This window comes from Tauraco erythrolophus, chromosome 9, assembly GCF_009769465.1.
Source record: "Tauraco erythrolophus isolate bTauEry1 chromosome 9, bTauEry1.pri, whole genome shotgun sequence".
In the NCBI taxonomy this organism is placed as follows: Eukaryota; Metazoa; Chordata; class Aves; order Musophagiformes; family Musophagidae; genus Tauraco; species Tauraco erythrolophus.
The window spans coordinates 15,020,844-15,039,789 of NC_141473.1; the positions used below are offsets into that span (position 1 = coordinate 15,020,844).

Here is an 18,946-nt window from a genome sequence, read left to right on the forward strand (position 1 = left end):
CGAGTTGGAAAAAACTCACCCCAAAGCCTACTACCCCACGCTGCTGGGGAGACCTGCTCTCCTTCCTGGAGAAGAAGGGAGTCTCCGAAGCGCGGGTGTAACCAAAAGTACAAGCAGCCATGTCCCTCGGCACAGGAAACCGGCACTCTTGAGCTCTCCTGAGGATGCAGGGGGAAGGCATGTGTCCACAGCACACCAGCTGCTGAAGAGGGCTTTGAAGCAAGAAGTACTGTCATCCCGGATTCGCATCTAGGCAAGATTTCTCCTCTTAGAAGTAGCTCAATCAAAACGGCCCAAGAGCATTAAGGGCTGTGCTCATAGATCAGGTTGCCATCCCCACCTGCAATCAGCAAAACCACCTTCGTGCTGGTGAGTGAGTCTTTGCTCCTACGGAGAAGGATGAGAATAAATCCAATCCCATCTCAGCTTCCCTCGCTCACTGTATTTCAGGTTTCCAGTTCTTGTAGCATGCCTGCTCCTGCACAGTATGATACCCCATTACATTAACACACACACACGTTATATGTGCATGATATTAGAGGTGACATTCCCAGCAAATAAACATGACAGACTGCCATTGCTCTAGGCACCTAATTTAATTTCCTCTGGGATTTAAACCTTAGAAGCTCAAATTAAACAAATAGGCCCCGTTCACTGTATATTTCAGACCTGAATCTAGAGTTTTCCTCCAACGCTGTTAACTGATCTTATCAACAGGACACTGCACAGAGATCACAATGATGAAGCAGCTTATTCCCTTCCCAAAGGAAAACAGAACCCTGCTGTTGTGCTGCGGCCATGGGAAAAGCTGGCGCAATCTGGAGGGCACATGAAGCCATCTCATGTGCACTGAACAGGCCTTTTCTCCCATGAAATCTCTCAGCTGGTGTTGAGGAAGCAAAGGACCTCTCCCGAGCAGTGGCGGGTGTCCCGGGTGCCACAGCAGCTGGCGCTCGCAGCGCCGTGTTTTCACAGCTCTGTGCAAACACTCCCGCTGGCCCAGCCTGCCGAAGCTGGTTACAGGGTGCAGCTCAGCCTTTGTAATGGCTGTTTGCAGTATGAACAGGGAAGGGCCTCGCCGGCCAGCTGCAGGTATCTAAAACATCTCCTTCGGTGCTGCATGGTCCTGCTCACACCAGGATCTCCCCGACCTGACCCAGAGAGGCCCAGACATGTGCCATCCCATTGCTAGCAGATCCAGACTCCATTTGCTGCATGCTTTTTGGCTCTGTGACTGTAGTCATGCTGCAGATGCTTGGAAGATGATGACTAGCCAAAGGTAAGTCCTTGTTTTCTATCACAGGTACCCACCGCACACCTGAGGCCCAAAGTTTGGGTTCTCACCGCCTCACTAATAGCTGCATGTGTCCAGACACGTTACAAAATACCAGACTAGGCTGTCTTTTTCAGGTGGATGTGTTCAGGGAACACATGGGCTGCATGCATGATGTCTCCCTCTCGTGGCAAGTCTCACCTGAGCTTGCTGAAACCTACTTCTTACCTACAGGGCTTACCCACGGGTCAACTGAAGGAGCCTGCGTCGAAGCTTTCGGTGTCGAAGCTTTCATACCCGCAGATAGTTGAGAAACCTGTATCGTGACTCGTTACAGGTATGTGGCTGACAGTGTATGAAAACAGGTGAGATTTAAAAACGTACACAAGGTCATGGAGCTCTAGACCAGTTTGGCTGACTTTGAAAGCAACTGGTGCTTGGTAAAACATTAAAGACTTTATAGTCAGCTTATAGGTACCAGCCCAGAGTTAACACCATATCTCTCACTATAGGGTTCAACTCTACCATGAGGGCTTGAAATTCTCAGCTCAGGAAAGGCTGGCTGGGGCCAGAGATCACACTGATGCTGAAAGCCTGGCACAGCTGGCAGGTCTTTGATCAAGGAAGACCCTTAGAAGCTGAGCGAGGAATCGAGCTGCAGCTCTGTCCAACTTCAGGAAACACAATTTGTCCAGGGCAAGACATAAGTGATTGGCCCAGGGACAATTAAGCAGGGGTGCTTTTACTGATAATACCCAATTTTCTTACCTACCTAGAAACAAACCAAACAATCCCACACTTTGCCCTAGTGCTTTGTTTGCATTAAACACTGCCACTTGCTTTTCTAGCAGGTTTGTCAAAGAAAGAAAACCATGTTTTTATTAGTTCTGGACTTAGTACAGAGCTGGCTTGTACGACTCAGCCAGAGAAGGTGGGGACACATTGTAATAAACCCCTATGTAAAGCATACCAACTCTTCTAAGAAACTGTTCGTCCATCCAGGTGCTATGCCTGGAATGGGTGGAGCAGTTGTACCCTAAGCCATTTGTCATCTGTTACATCTGCAAATATCCTGCAACTTTTAGGGGCCCTTTGCCCTAAAAATGTTTCATCTTAATTCCTGTCGACAGCGCAGCAAAAAGTGAAGTTAAAGCACGTCAGCGTTTCCCACTGAAAAGAGACATTACCAATAAAACCCCTTGATGAGTCATACTTTGTGCCACAAGCATCCCCCAGCCCTGGCCTTCTTTGTCCTGCTTTGCTTTGACTGCAAGTGGTTCACGACAGAGACCCTGTCACTGCCTCTTGCTACGTCACGCCCAGCCCTGACACCATCTGAAGAGGCCACCTTGCTGCCCGGATCCACCACAGCTCTCATTACAGCCTCAAAGGTACCAGTATTGCAACAAACACCTTTGACAGGAAATTCCGCTGTTGCTTGTCCACGACATTAACAACCCTCCTTGTAAAGGAAAAACACACACTCACAGATGCCTCAGGGACCCTTTTGCTTCACACTACGATGCTACAATCACAGAAGAGGAAGTACATGATCACACTGAAAGATTTTGACCTTGTGGGATCCCTCCATGACATTCCCAACTACAAGGCTGATCCCGAGGACCTGGGCTCCTGAGAGCCCAGCCTGATGAGATCCGTCTTGCAGACAGAGCTGCTTTGCGTGAACACATAAAGTTTGGCTCAGTTAGGGAGAGGGCTGACAAGGGAGCCAAGACAACAGGCAATACCAATTTCTTCAGAGTGAAATGCAAAGGAGGAACAGGCGTTTCAAGGAATGCTCCAAGTGGGTGGAAGAAAACCTACACAAAGTAGCCAAAATGTAGTTTGAGCAGCAAGAGAGGGGCATTAGGCAGCGGGACAGTCAGTTGGCTTGAGAAGGATGGAAGGACTTGACTCATACAAAACTAGCCTGGACAAAGTACTAGAGAACATGCTGCTGGAAAGTCGATACGAGGAGGACTCTGATGATCTAACGGGACGTTTTTACCCTAGTGTGAGCTTCTCCCAGCGCCTCATTCAGCAGCAAGAAAGAAGAACATGAAGGGATGATGTGGTGAGGTTTTGGGGGGTGTTTGGGGAAGACAATAAACTTACTGGAAAGAGTTTAGATTGATCTGGACCTGATCAAGAATTTGGAAGAAGACACCCAAAAGATTCCAAAAAAGTTTTTTTTTGGGAAAGATGCATAAAACTGCTTTGGGGAAGAGCAGGTTGTAGTTGTTCATGACTTAAACCCGTTTGTGGCTGTTGTCCTTAAACTCACCATGCTAGGCATAACACATGTACTCAAGTTTGGGGAGACCAAAAATCAATCCCTATCTCTTCAAGAGAGGACTCGACCCATAGACACTACTTACAGGCCAGCAAATCAAGCATCAGAGTAGCTCTTTCAAACATCACTTTGAACCTCTGCTGTTGCCATTATGCCAATGTGCATAAATGATTTAACATGTGGTATAGCAGAGAGAAGAACCAGATGTGCTCATTTCCAGGGGAATGTCCTAACTCTACCGGAACAGAGTCATTCTCTTGTGCTCTCTGTCTCTGTGACTAATTCAGTGTTTTATATGAAGTGGAACAACTCCAGTTGGATGAGCTGAGGAAGAACCAAAATACCCTATAGTTGTGGTGCCCATAAAGCCAAGAAGTAGAAACAGGGGGTCAAATAAAAGGAAAGGAATAAAACATGAGTTTCTCATATCCTAGGCGAGTGTTTTATCCCTCAAATATTGATTAGAGAAGGCAAAACTTCTAACAACTCCAGCTCCATTCTGCAAAACTAGATTTCCCCTCCCCTGTTTTCACTGAAGAAAACCTTCTATTTCTGGTTTCATTCAACACAAAAGTTGTTTGTTTGGTTTTTTTTTTCAGCTTTTGGTCTCTTTAAGGCTTTTGTTTCAGCAAGAAAAACTGAAAATATTTAAAGATTGGGCTCAGTCTGATCTTCTTTCCCAGATTTTTCACTTAGGTTGCCAAACCAAAAGAATGAATTGTCCCCCATGACCCTGCTCACAGTAATCCCCCCTCCTTGTCGCAACTGCCAGCATAGATAGCTCATGTTGATAGCTCCTGAATGCTGGATGCTTCCCACAGCCTCCATGTACCTATCTTGCCTACAGGCACATTTAACATTTTCTGTGAGAAGTTTGACCTTGCTGTCCTAAGCCTCAACTTATTTTTCCATGCTGGATGCCTTGTTTTTCATTTTTTTTAAAGGTTTTTAGGGGAAAAGGAATCGAGCTATCTCAGGAAGGTATTTTGGAAAAAGTATTTTTATGACAATACCAACAAACGTGTATGATCATTTTGTTGCAAAGTACAAGAACTACCCCTTATGAGGAACGTGATGAAGATCAGCAAAAAATGCTCTGGAGGATCATGCAAATACTTTGCCCAGTCAGAAGCCTCTGGAAGTCACTGTTTGCCCATAGCCTTTCAGAAAAAGGCAAAAAAATGGACTGAAGAGCCCTTCTTCACTGAGCATGTCCCAGCCCAAGGCAGCTCTGTCCCAAACGCAGGGCAGAGGTAGCTACAGAGTGCTTTTCCCTCCGATCATTCCTCTGAGCGGCGAAGGATTGTTATGGCACCAGGAACATCAGGACTAAAGGCAGGAAAACTCTCCAGCGCTCTCAGAGTTTCTGCTGGAAGTCAGGCTGTGTGAAGGAGGAGGAGGAGGAGTTTGCCAACTTAAATGAAGGGGAGGAGAGGAAAGCAGAGATGGGCCAGGATGAGGGGAAGACGGAGACACAGAAAAACAGGATGGAGGGCAGATCAGAGGCCAAAGCCGGAGGCAACACAAAGGGCAGGGAGACTGGAGAACCTAATTTCCACAGTCTCAGCATCCACACACTGTCTGCTGGACGTTGCAAATCTACTGGCATGAGAGGCGAGCAAAGAGCGTCCTCCAGCAGTGGCTGGTGCCAGAGGATGATACCCACCGCCACTGTGAGCTCCTCAGCTCACACAGAGACACAGACCTTGTGCTGAGAATCGGAGGGCGCCAACTGCAAATGAACCATAGCCTCCATCTGCCCAACAGGGTTCATTCTGAAACCGAGTAAATTACCTGGAAAAAAACCTCTACGCTCAGAGACCAGCGACATTGGGCACACAAAACTTCGGAAATGGCTGCACAGAGATTGCCTGTGCCATGCTAAGTTGGCCCCAGCGTACGTCTGCCTCACAAAACAAATCTGTAATCACAGGATCGCCAGCTGTTTTTCTCCCACAAGACCTCTGCCTTGCTCAGTCCTCAGGATGGTTCTGCTCACTGAATGCAGCATTAGTCATCATTTCTTTTCATTATCATTCAAGTTGCTTCCCCAATCCCTCCTACTTTCTTCCCCTTTATTTAATACGCTCCATCCGACTACTGCCAGCATGGATTACACTGGAAGTACCTCATCTTGCTGTCTACCACTCTCACAGCCTCTGACGTGCTCAGCCTCACATTTCTGCGAGTCAGGGAAGCGCTCCTCTCCATGCAGCAGATGAGGGAGCAGGCTAAAAGAAGCTAAGAGACCTAACAGTGTCATGGCAAAAATCTGCAAGAGCAAGGAGCCTGAACATGGGTCTTCAACTCCTGGGCTGACTCCCTACCCCAGAGAAACCCCTTCTCTCTCCTGACCTGCAAGAACGAATTTTAATCTCTTCCTGAAATTGTTTCCGGTGTTCATCTGTGGAGCTGGAATGCTTGGCGAGCACTGAATTAATCTTCACAGGATGAACGGAAGAAGGTTTTCCTGAACAGAGGAAAACTAGTGAAGAGAAAACTGAGTCTGAACGTCCACTTCTTCCAAGTGCCCCTCTCAAGATGTGCAGGCCCTTGTTTTCCAGCCCACTCAGCTCTGCAGGGTACAGTGGAACCGGCACAGGAATTCCTCCCCACCTGGCCTCCTCCTGCCGCTGGGAACACAGACCAGACCTTAGGTCTTGAGCCAGCCACCAGAAAGCAAAGAACACAAGCTCACTTGCCACCTGAGAACAAGCTAGCTTAAGACTAAGAAAGAACAGAGCGGTAGAGGCAGGGACAGGATCCAGTTCTCCAGGGCAACATTTAACAGGCTTTGCCATGAAACTATTGTGATTTTTCTGCAATTACCTGCCTCATTCACTGCACACCTTCTAATTTTGACAAACAAACGAAGTGGAAGTCCTATAGGCAAGAGTCTACTTTACTCCACACTCCTGATTCATCCCCCAAACACACTGCATCTTTGTGCACTGAATAAGACAGACGTGCTTTGTAAAATATATATATGATCCTTCAATTCAATCTAGTATTGAAACACACATGTGTAACAGGGGCAAGACCAAAGTGCAGAGATATTTCTTAAATCCTGTGTGCTAGATTTTGCAGTTAATGAGGACTCTTTAACTACAGGTTTGTTTTTACTGCATTGTACTGGCTCGTATGTCAGAGTCTGCAGCAATATCTGATGCGTAACATGTACGTTGCAGATGATCAAAGACCTGAGTGTCATCTTCTTCCCTGGAACAATGACTGCCTAAAGCATCAGGAGCAGAAATTATCTAAAGGTAGTGTTAAACAAACCTCCTTCTCCCCTCTGGGGAGAGTAAGCAGTCCAGGTGAGCAAGGTAGGAGGGGAGAACAGTCTGCTTTGTGCTAGACGGGCAGGGAGCTCCACATAAAAGCAGAGGAGCTTTGCAGAAGCATGTCCTGACTCCCATCACTGGAGACTTAATGACGGTTATTCCCAAAGGATGATGCATGCTGACAGGCTTTGACACAAACTACCCCAGGATAACATTAATATGTATTAAAGGCTCAGTCAACTTTATTGGGATGGGCTTGATCAGTAACACATTTCAACAGAGCACTTCTATCATCTGCTGGAACATAAGTAAGGGAGGGAGGAAGAACACACGCGCAACCTCACCTTGCTTTGGGTCGGTTTAGAGACAAACAAGGTTGATGTGTGATGAATTGCATGCTTGGCACAGATCAGATGTTGGACTGAGAACCTTGGACGCTCCACTACGAATACGAATGTCAATGTAGAGCAGTTAATGTCAGGGTCTATCTGCATGATCAGCATCCTTAACCCTCCAACATGGGGCCAGACACCTCCTGCACAGCCCTTCTCTGCATCTGGAACATTTACCCCTTGGAAAGGAGAGGCGAGGTGCTTAGGAGGCAGTGTGGGGGCTCTGCTGTCACAGCAATGGGGGAAGGGGGAGTGGAAGAAAGAACCACGGAAGCCTTTGATCATGTGTAATGTTAATGCAAGTGTTACACATCAGAGACTTTGCCACGGTAACTAGCATATAAACAGGAGTCTAGTGTTAACAAGGAGGACTTCTTGAATATGTTTGTACATTTCTGAGTCAAAGCAATTTCCCTATTCAACAATACATGACACAGTGGAAGAAGTTCAGAAATAAACCAGCCTGACATGCTTAGACCTTTAATAGAATTTAGCTTCTTAGAACTAATTAAATGTTACTTAAATGGAAAAAAAAATCCAAGTACTTGGGAAAGGTGCCAATTTGACAGCTCTGGAGAATGAAATAATCTAATCATCCCTAGAGCATGGGCAGCAGCAGGACAGGCTTCCCCTACTAACATGCCTCAAACATGACCTGGAAAGGCTGTTGATAGAATGGGGCGTACAATCTCCGTGGTCTAATGACTCCTTGCCTTTTCTGCTGAGACTGCTAAAACGGTTCCCGCCGAGTACCAGCTGCGGTGGTGATACGGACACCTGTCTGATAGGAACGGCTCCGGGACCTGTCAAACTCCTGTCAACTGCTAACTCTCCACTGCAGCCCAGCGACTCAGCTCATTGCTCAGCCCGGGCAGTGGGGGCTGATAGACTGTGCAGCAGCTCTCCGGCCTGTCCCACCTTGGACATGCTCCACTCCAGCCCACACGATGTCAACAGGAGATACTATGTTTAGTCTGCAGGTTTGAGCTTTCACTGTACCAAAGCTCAGGCTCAAGAGGAGTCACTTTATAGCTGCTGCGGAGTCAAGGCCAGGAGTTTTCAGGCTCTTATTCCTCCCCTAAGATAGGGAAAAAGTCCTCAGGAGGAGATGCCTGCCGTCCCTCTTCCTCTCCACAGTCCTTCCCTTTGCTCATCTTTGCCACAAGCCCCTGCATTGCAGTGATCTGTTCTCAGCCGCCAACTCTCCTTGGAGCTCCTTGCTGTGCCTGGGGTCCCAAGCGAGGGAGGAGAGAAATCCTCCCTGGGCCTTGCTGTGAATGCTTGCGGGGCTTGCCAACTCGGCCAGCCCAGGCTGCAAGGAACTCAACCAAACACAGCTCGCCCCCTTGGAAATTTTATGCACCACAACTTCTCCTAGTTCTGAAGCAAAGCCACATGAACCTCCCTCCCAGCACCACAGGGACTGCTGCGCACAGATCAAGCTTCCCATTGCATATTAAGCCAAGAGCATCCGACACTCCCACATATGTATCTCACGCAACTGGGTGCTCCTCCTCTTGTCCCAGGCTGCTTTTAGCCTCCCTTCCTCCCCCACCCAGTCTGTCTTCCTTCATTCTCATCACAGGCCGGGGCAGGAGCCAGCAGCGGAGCCAGTCACTTCAGACAAGAAGATCCAATAAGTTGACCTTGTGTAAGAGACAAAAGAGGGAACTCGCGTCTCCGTACCCCTTGGGAGCTAGCAATTCTCCATCTTTCCCTCCCACCTACTTCAAAAAACTTCCGTAATTTTCAGCAGGCATGGAAGCAAACAGATTCACAAGGGTTAATATAAGTTACATGTCTGAATGGTGACCTCATTATTGCCATTCTTCACTGTTTAGAGGTTACTGGACTACTCTACACATCAATACACTTTAAGATGTGATGTAAATGCAAACAAACACTCTTATGTTTGCAGTTAACACAGTCACAAGATCCTGTGTATCATGTGTTGGCAAGCACAGGAACCAACAGCAAATGACCCACCCTTAAACCTGACCCTTTGCTGTTAATCATTACAGGAGTGTTGCACTTTCCAGTCAGTACAATCAAAGCACACAAGCTCTTTGAAAATCCCTACACACAAGATGATTCTAGCCAAGATCAGCTCCTTTACAAGTCGTATAGATTTAAAGCTACGATGTCCTCCAGACGTATGAATACGGGCAGTAGAACACCTTGAAAACAAGTTGCTGGAAGGTTAACTGCATCACTGCAATGCTAAAACAACCCCCTGCCTTACAAACAGAAGGGGAGGCAGGAACGCCACAGTAATAGTGAAGGCAGAGACATACCGCATGCAAGTAATCCCTCAGAGATGGACTTTTCTGAATAAACACATTCCCCAAAGCTTTTTTTTCTTTTCAAAATACATAACCATGAAGAAACTGAAGGTTAGAATAACGCTACACCATCATATCATTACTGCATCACTGCTCCGTAGGACTGACCCTCAGCACGAAGCAGATGGGGAGTTTCCAAGGAAAATCTGTGATACAGAAAAAATCTGGGTGCAGAAAACGTGTGGGTGCTTCAAGCAACTACGAGCTTTTGTCAAAGAATCAATAGGAAAGAGCTAAAACTGAAAGAAGCTGTGCTCTCTGTGCTGCTCTCCTGTTAGGGGTGATGTAAAACTGAGATCTTGGCTCTGTAGGATCACAGTCCCACAGCTTTCTAGCTCTTCCGCCCTGGCTCTGTTCTTGTTTAGGTCATTCCACTCTGCCTCCCCAAATTCCTTTCTGGAAGAAATCAAGAGTAAATACAGCCTGTAAAGTGTTCGTTGACTCCAGGAAACGGACACTACTGTATTCACAGATGATTTCTGAACTTTCCAGCCACTGCTTATTAATTTGAGTTCCATTAATATAAATAGTAACAGTTCACCATTATTTTTTGAGTCCATAATTACCCAAAATATTACACAAGAGCTATGAGAGACGTCGCAGCAGAAAATACAGGTTTGTTAACGTTTTAAACCACATAAGCCCTTAGGAGGATCATTTTTAGGACACAGTAAAGGAGGAAGAGGGAGAAAAAGGAAGGAGGCTCTCTCACTTGTAACCAAGGTCCGTGTGCTGCATAGGGGTGCTCTTCTGTAGCAAAGGCTCCTTCTACTCCCGTTGATACAAACGTGATTGCTGTATCCCCTGTAATACTTTTATATGTAAAGTGCCGTCCATGTAAGAGCCTTCCCCTGGGGAATAAAACACATTTGTGTGAATTGAGAGGGTGCGAGCAGCATTCAACAAAATCATGAAGATATATCACTACAGCTTCTACCATCAGCATAGGAAAACATTTTGAAGGCACCAACTATTAATTTTTCAGGAATATATGAAGGATTTGCTCCACAAAGCAGGTGACAAGCCTTTTTCTGAGGCAGAGAGTTCCCCGTTATCTCCTCCCTCAATCTCAGGGCCTTGTTACAGAACTAGAATACATCTAAATCCCCCTGAATGCCTACCCCCATGACAAGGTGCTGATGTATGTAAGGGCAGGAGACTGCCAGTCTTTCAGTTAAGATGAAAACTGCAGAAGAGAATCCAGACACCACATCATGTGGGAACGTGAAGATGCCTTTCTAAGCAGTCTTATCAGTGGGGCCAAATTTACCTACCATGACAATATCTAGTAATCTGTTCCCCTGGTGCTTGACAAACGTAATCTGGATTACTTAAGCAAATACCTAGAAAATATACATACATGGCCATCTATGGTATCACTTCCTTTTTCATTCAGTGCTTTCCACACGGAAAATCATGGCTCTGGTATTTAGGCTCAGAGCATATGTGACATGCGTGCATGGCTTCCAACATGCAAGGGGGAAAACTTTAGGCAAGATATATAGCACCTAACGATCTCATAGTTGCTTGACAAGTTACTGCTGGTCAGCTAAGCTGTGGTAACTGATCAGGACACACTGGTCACGCATTTGTGATGTAAAGTGAAATACATTTGTGTTAACTATCCCATTGGTTTCTCAACAAGCACAGGTGAGTGTGCACCTGCTGCTGCTAACTCTGATACCGCAGACATGTAACTCATAAAGCTAAAGTAACTCAATCACCTACAATCATTTGCCTCTACCCCACAGTTCATCTTTATGTTACGATGATATCCGAAACCAGGACAGGACTACATTTGCCACAGGTATTTTTAAAAGTAGCGCTGACTGAAATTGTGGAAGCCTAGAAAAGTCACTTACAGTGGTATGCACAGCCTCAACCTTCAAAAGACAACGTGTAGAGTACGCAAGCAATGTTTTGTTCCTTCGATCATGCAAGTGACATAATTTTTCTAAATAACATACTTGCATGCATAAACTGACTGCAAACAGGCTCTGCACAACCACTTTTGTGTGAGTCCGTAAGCCAGAATTAACAATTAAGAGTTTTCTTTGACAGAGTTTATCACAGAGTTGCCAGCATTAGACTGATAAAAAAATCCCTATGCTAACCCTGTCCTATTTCAGGACTCAAATACACTGGAGGACAAAAAAAGAACGAGAAACAATCTCACCACGATGAACACACATGCAAAGAATCATCTATTTCTAATGTGTTTTGGCAAGATATCTCAGCTCTGGCCTTTAAAGACCCATTTCTTGCATGTCTGCACGGTGAAACAATGCCACAAGGCAAAAGCGGCATGTTAGCGCAAGCGGAGGAGGAGGATGGCTTCACTCACCTTAGACAGAGGGGAATCAGAGCTCCGGACTCCTGGTTAAATTTCAGGTGTACGCTCTCCAGTTGTCTCGTGCGGATTAGCTCATGAGGAATGATAGCTGCTGAGCTCTCGCTTTCTAAACTGTCCTTACGGCTTCTAAGAGAAGAGGCAAAATGCATATATTTAGGACCCCAGCGCTGTGTGCTATTTCTGCTGCGTTTCACAGCAATTGTGCAAATATTGAAGGACACAGGAGCAAACTGTTATGAAGACACATCTGAGTTTTCATCACCCCTACAGAGACACTGCCTCCCTCAGACTACTGGGTACAGCATGCAGATCTTCACCTTGATTTGTTGACCTAGGATCTGAATTGCATCCCTTCCTAGTATACAAAAAATAAAATTTCTGGGAAGAACTGGAGCAAAACTACTCTCTCCGAACCCCTAAACTACTATAAAATAGCTTGGAAGAATTACTAGGTGTGCCTTCCCTCCTGCTTTTGATTCACCTTCAACATTTTTAGTCAGTGGCCTGCAAGAAAGAGTTGTCCAGTCCCTTGTGCCCTTGCTCAAGTATCTTTGAGGTCTGAGGCATCCCTACAATTATCCCCAAATAATTTCTTTCCACAGTTCAACCAAAAGGTTTTGAGAACATTTTGCTTCCACCAGCATCAAGTGCAACAGCCAAAAGATGGACTCTACGTGGGACGAGAAGGACATCTGCAGATGGCTTTCCCTTGGAAGTGGGGCTGCTTTAAGACAATGCAGCTTTGCTTTCTTATTTATTCATTCATTTCTGCAGGGCCAGCATATTGTGAAGCTATGACTAAAGGTTATGTTGTTACATGATTAGGAACTTTGCCAGAAAGAATCCTGGTATATCTCAAAATACTTGACCATAAACACTTTATATGTTCAAAGAGCATCACTGTAATCCCTCACTTGATAATCCAGAACAAAGACTGAAGGATGGGGAGGGGGTATGATTTTTGTGGATGACATGGACTCATGTGATGTGTCTGATACGAGATTTATATTTTTGTGACCTGGAGTTCCACATGGACTTAACAGAGGTAAGACTTTGTTAAGATAGTTTCTGTAGTACAGAATCACCAGAGGAGTGGGATGGGAAAGAAGGAGGGAGCTGAAAGATGCCATACTGCAATGTAGTTGCATTGTGCCAGACAGACCAAAAGCCAAACCAGATCAAGGCTATCAGGCTGTGGCTCCATTTGGGAACACTGTAAAAACAAGCCTGGATCCTTCCTCCACCCAAGCAGAGCCATCTTTAATGTACATCTGGAAATAATTGTAAAGAAACAGCTTGACCCTCATGAGCTGACTTAGATCACACCTCTACTTGATTTTACATTTGGGTGCTGTACCAAAATTACTCCCATCCACCACACACATAGCCATACAGTTCAGTGTGGCTTCCGAAGCAGATTAGCCTATTGCCTCTGCCAGGTCACCAAGTCCCAGGTGAGCCTTTCATCCAGGCTGCTGAGCTGCCCACTCTGAAACAAGGATACAGGCTGAACTCTTCATATCTCACAGTGCCTTCCTCCAAATACCCTGCATGGCCAGGACAGAGACATGCAGGGGGAAAAAAAAAAATCGGAGCAGCTCAGCTCCTTCCAAGATAAAAAACTGTAAAATGTGAGCCATGCTCTGCCTTAGCAACACACAAAAGCAATAATGGACCTAGCAAGGACACAGTAGGTCTGGGTACAGTTTATGCACGGGGTGGGCTGATGGACTGACAGTCAGCAGAGTGTCAGTCTGGTGGGTTAACCCCTAAGCAAAGGCACAACATGCTTTGTAGTCTATAGGTGGCACTTAAAGCTGTGTTTAATCTACTTCAGCAAATATTTTACAGCTCTTTGTAGGTGGGGTCTTCAAAGAGTGGAGAGGGCCAGCATTTTGCAGGCTGATTACCTGAGAAGAGCAGTTACAGTTGATTAATGATCAGTTGACCTTAAGCTAAGCTTTGCCTCCACTTCCTTATCAGATCTTATATACACAGTGAGCTGTGGGAAAGTCAGCCTGTGGTCTACCGCTTCCAATCATTCATTTATCAGTCCCTACCAAAAGGGTCAGCCATTAGCAACCCATGATTTTCAAGCAGGCCATAATCTTGCACTCCTTCAACGCAGTTCCAGAGTTTACACATCCTGGAGTAGATCAGGAGTTTTACAACCACGTTATTGCTACATACAAGAGACTGTGTCCTTCTCACCTGGACCGGGTAAGGGCACTGGGTATGTCCCGTAACACAACCGCCCAGGCGATCATTGCTGTAGGTTCATGCTTCGGGAGGACAGACAGCCGCAGGACAGTTCCCCATACCCCTGGGCTCCAAACCCCCGGAACTGAAGGAGGGTTTTTAGGTTTCCACCATGCTAGCCAGTACAGCTGCTAGCACAATGGGGCCATGGTCCAGAGAGGAAACAGCCTGTTAATGCAATAACAGGAATGACGACAATATTCTGGAGGCAAGGGGCAAAGCTTTCTAAGTCTGATTAAAAACAGCAAATGCTGTTTGTCATTACACGCTCAAGAGAAGATGTTGACTAATGTATAACTATCAAATGGAACTGTCAAGACTTTAAGGCTGTCAATAATTATGACTTCGTATTAATAAGTAACCAGCCCTTCTGTCAAAAAGGAGGAGTGAAGCAAAATGGTAGTTAATACTTTGAATGACATGAAATTATGAATTCTTTCCACAAAACTTATCCAAAATGGTCACTGCCTCTGTGTTTCTTGCTTCACTTTGGTGGACCTCACACAATTTTAGCTATTTAAAGTTAAGGGCAAAACTCCAATAGTAGAAACCAAATAACCTTCTATCTAAGCTATATCCTTCTAAAACAGAGTTTTGTATGGTGGGCATTTCTGGACCTGTTGTGGACTGTGCATAACACAAGGCCACAGTGCCATTGCTTTCAGAATCTGGAACATGTTTCCTGACACAGGGACTCGGCAAGACTCATTAAAATTCTCCCTTTGGGAATGGAAATCCTTGCGCTGACCCTTCCAAAGGGTGATGGCCCAGCTGAAGGGTCGTCAGGACTTCTTAGGTTGTTATTAATAAAAAGTTCATGTCGTAACACATGCTGCCATCCACAGCTTGCAGTTTTCAGCCTCAGAAGAAAATGTAGAAAAAGTTTGCTTTCTAACACTAACATCCCTGGTTTTACGACTGTCAGTTACCCGTAAGCCTTTGCTTCCTCCACCCCATCACCAAATAAATCAGCAGCAAAAGCCAGTGGAGTTTTATTTGTTATGACTAAGATCTAGCTGACTATCATGTAAAATGTTGCAAACTTTGTCTATTCCAGATTTAATACTTCATCCAACCCACACAAAAAAATTCATGTTTCTTAGTGTCCAGAAAAAACAAGTCTGCAAAAGCCAGGGCTGCTGCATTAGGAAAAAGTAGATTTAAATGGAAGCAGCATGCCGGAAATGCCCCAGTTTAAGGACTGCACATCTCATGTTCTGTGAAACTGGAGGGGAGTTGGAGGAGATTAAAGCGCATTTTCCTCTGATTGGGAGCTTGTGGGAGGTGTAAACGTGGGCAGTTGTCAGATTAATTCTTTAGATGATTACATTCTTTTTGTTTCTTTAAAGCTGTTTGTAGTTGGGTTTGATGTCTCCTGTTCTGGGCAAGTGTATTGCTGCAGTTACCAAGGTGACTTTAGCTGACTTTCAACTATTTTTTCCAGCTTTGGTTTCTACCAGTAGTCTGCTTCTGGGCGGAGGAGAGAGGAAGGAAATGATGTTTGTTGGGTTTTTTTTTTTTTGGGGGGGGGGGGGTTAAGTCTCATGAATGCTGATTAACAGTCCATGAACTTAACCAAAGACATATTTGATTTTTTTTTTTGAGAGAGAGAGAGTGAAAGAGAGGGGTGGTCAAACAGTTGCAAAGGTGTCCCATGTGGCCTGCAGCTTCCCCAGACCTTTGTCATCAGGAAGAAAGGGCCCGAGGAGACTACACGTCCCAGCGTGCTGTGCTCCTTCTTGATGTGAGCGGCCACACGCTGGAACCTGTAGCCTCCCACAGGCCCTCTCTTTGTATTAAAGATGAGGGTGGCTGCAACCTGCTTAATTTTATGCCAATTAGCAGCAGCCCATGGGGATCCTGGAAAATCACCAATTCAATCATTGGGTTGCACAAAGTTTGGATGTCCCCTCCTCTTAAGTCATGTTTACAGCAACCTCTTCTCAAGCAACCCCACTGGCAGTTATTTTATGGGATTCAAGAATAACCAGGTTGATCGGATTAAGAAAGGTTTATTTATTCTTGCATTTGCATTTTGCTTTATGATCAGGGTGCTTGATCTCATGGATATGTCACGGAAGGAGGTCTCAGTTCCCTTCCAAGACCTGTTGCTAACGTGAAGCATAATTTTGCTGCATTTCCAAGCTACCCTCCCAGGTACCGAAATCACAAAGGATATGTTGTTGGAATGTGGCCACGGCAGGAGCTCTTTGTAGGAGTAGGTGCCCACTGCATCACTAACCTGAGTTACAGTCACTGCTCTTTGCTGCTTTGGTACAAAACCCAGCACTGTTAGCAAATGCAAACCATTAGTGCAAGCTTACACAGCTGGGAGGGAAAGGTTGGACCACTTCCCTCCTCTGCTCCTCCCCGCCTTCTTTCTTCCCTTCCCAACTGTGGCTACTCCAAATCTCTTCACTCCCTAATGAAGGTATGGTCAAAGATCACTTAAGTGCCAGCAATCTTCCAGCGTCTTCCCACAGTTTCCCCTGAAGGGCAAACCAGCTGTTGTGGGAAAGAGCCCTAAGCATCTTGGCACACCGAGTTAAAGGACACGTCACAGAGGCACAGAGGCAAGTGAAGAAATGGGGAGGACACAGTTACGCAGCTCCTGCTGTGGTCACACCAAGACAAGGCTGGCTTGAGTGCTCAGACCTGGGTGCTCATCATCCCGGTTAAACCAGATGGTGAAGATGTTCTGTGTGCGTTTCCTGGCACGGAAGGGCTCCAAGGACAATGCCAGTAGCAACAGTCTTCTTGCCACTCACATATCCCTTTGGAAAGCTGCATAATAACTACTGTCAGTGCTTGCAGGGGCCAGACTGTTCCAGACCTGCAGCTGAACTGGGATTGAGAGATTTAGGCTGTGCCACTGACACCCTGCAGACTTGTGGGCAAAGTCAAACAACTCTTTCATGCTTCAGGTTCCCTGTCTGTAAAACTGAGACATTTTTCCACGTATGGGTGTTGCAAGGATTAAGTCAATGTTTGCAAAGCACTTTTAGATTCTTAGATGGGGAAAGCTATGTAGAGTGCAAATTATTAGCACGGTGACCGCTCTGCACTTCTACTGACACTGGTTTTCCAGACATTTGCTTTTCTAGTTTGCAGGCTTGTCACCCAGCACTCAGCCTCATGCTGAGAGACACTCCCTAAAGTATATTGCCTCCCCCATTCAGCATTCCTTACTCTAGCAAGACACCACTGAATGGCGTCTGGATGAGAGCGCATGCCTAAATAAGCAGGACTGGCTTGGAAACTTACTGCTTAGTGGTTGCAGAATCAGAAAGTCTAGCCAGAACTAGACAGTTTCAGAGAACGCTGAAATGCTCCCCTTTATGTAAAAATTTGCCTCCAAGAACTGAAGACAGGAAACCAGCTACGCAGACAACAGCTCCCCTCCACCCAAGGAAAGCAGCAATCAAAACCCAGCACACTGGGAGAAGCAAAGTGCAGACTCGCCTTGAAGCAAATCCTACATCTTGGTAATACTGTCAGAGCTTCCTCAGAAATGCTGCTCAGATGGAGCTTGTTAACGTGCATTAACCCAATGCTACTCTCTGAAAGGAGAAATCAGCATGCCCTGTTTTACCAAGTCAGAGGAACTAAATGGGCAGTGGACTCCAGTCCTGCAAGTGGTGCCACTGTTATCCATGCACTCCAAACCAGGCACACCATGTGACAGTCTGGGGTTATCCCGGAGGACTTCTGGAGCGACACAACACCTCCCTCTTCCTACAAGGGAAGGGCAACAACCCCAGACGCTCAGGGTGCGGTGCGCCAGAAGGTCACCGCCAGGACAGTCCTGCCAGCCCCACCTGCCAGAGGGTTGTTCTCTGCTCTGTTTGCCAGGAACCTGCCTTCATTTCCCTGCACAGCTGGAAATTGTTCAGGGCTGGACGGAATTAGCACACGGGCACAGATCTACCATATGTTCAGGTTTCCCTAGACTCAACCTGTTTTTCTGCCTGGAAATTAAATGCAGATGGGATTTCAGGTCTCTGGGACATCCGTTGTGGATCCCTGGACAAATGACTGCTGTGCAGGAGCGGACCAGTGCACGTGCAGTTATCTGGGAAATCCCAGACAGAAATATGGAAATCAGGCATGTTGAACCACACCATTTTATCCTTCTTGAGAAGAGGGAGAGTGATCAACAGTAGAGAAGCCTTGTGTTTTGTCGAAGTGACACAGCCTTGGGAGACTTTTTTCCGCCATTCAAGCCTCACCTTCAGACACTGGGCATGCACATGGGCATTACTTGAATCCTTGCACAACGAAATGTAGCAATTACTGATAATTTGAGCCTCAACATGCGCAGCAATGCAGTGTGCTAGCTCTAGGTTTCTACTCCATGTCTCAGCTGACAGGAGTAGTAGAATGGCCTGAGTCAGCCAAGAAGCAGAAAAACATCAACACTGTGTGATCAAGGGGACCCTTGAGGGGTGGAAAAGGTCAAGAATTCCTATATCCCAACCCTGGCTGTCACTGCAACTGTGGCAAATTAACTCCTCTGTCCTCATCTGTAGAATGGAGATACAACTCACCTACCTCACAGGAGAGGACAGAGCTAATTGCCAGAGACAATTAAAGACTTGGCCCCAGAACTTACTACATCAAGAAATTAGATAGCAAATGAAGCAAGACTCCACAAGTGTCACTGATCTTTGACATCTGGAGCTTCCAGCCCACTGAGGTCTTAACAGCAGCAGTATTTAGTCTGACATGTAGATGTTCCTCATGGTAAGAG

The 18,946-nt window shown here is 46.1% G+C and overlaps 1 protein-coding gene across 3 annotated transcripts in view; it reads right to left on the reverse strand.

Annotated features, from left to right (window-relative positions):
- Positions 1 to 18,946, reverse strand: part of SUFU (SUFU negative regulator of hedgehog signaling) — a 92,368-nt gene that overhangs the window by 7,684 nt on the left and 65,738 nt on the right. For all 3 annotated transcript variants that reach the window (XM_086616507.1, XM_086616506.1, XM_086616508.1), the window contains exons 9-10: positions 11,929 to 12,063; positions 10,297 to 10,435 (exon numbers count right to left, since the gene is read on the reverse strand). In XM_086616507.1, the coding sequence (XP_086472633.1) occupies positions 10,297 to 10,435; positions 11,929 to 12,063 (274 nt within the window). The remainder of the gene's footprint in view (positions 1 to 10,296; positions 10,436 to 11,928; positions 12,064 to 18,946) is intronic.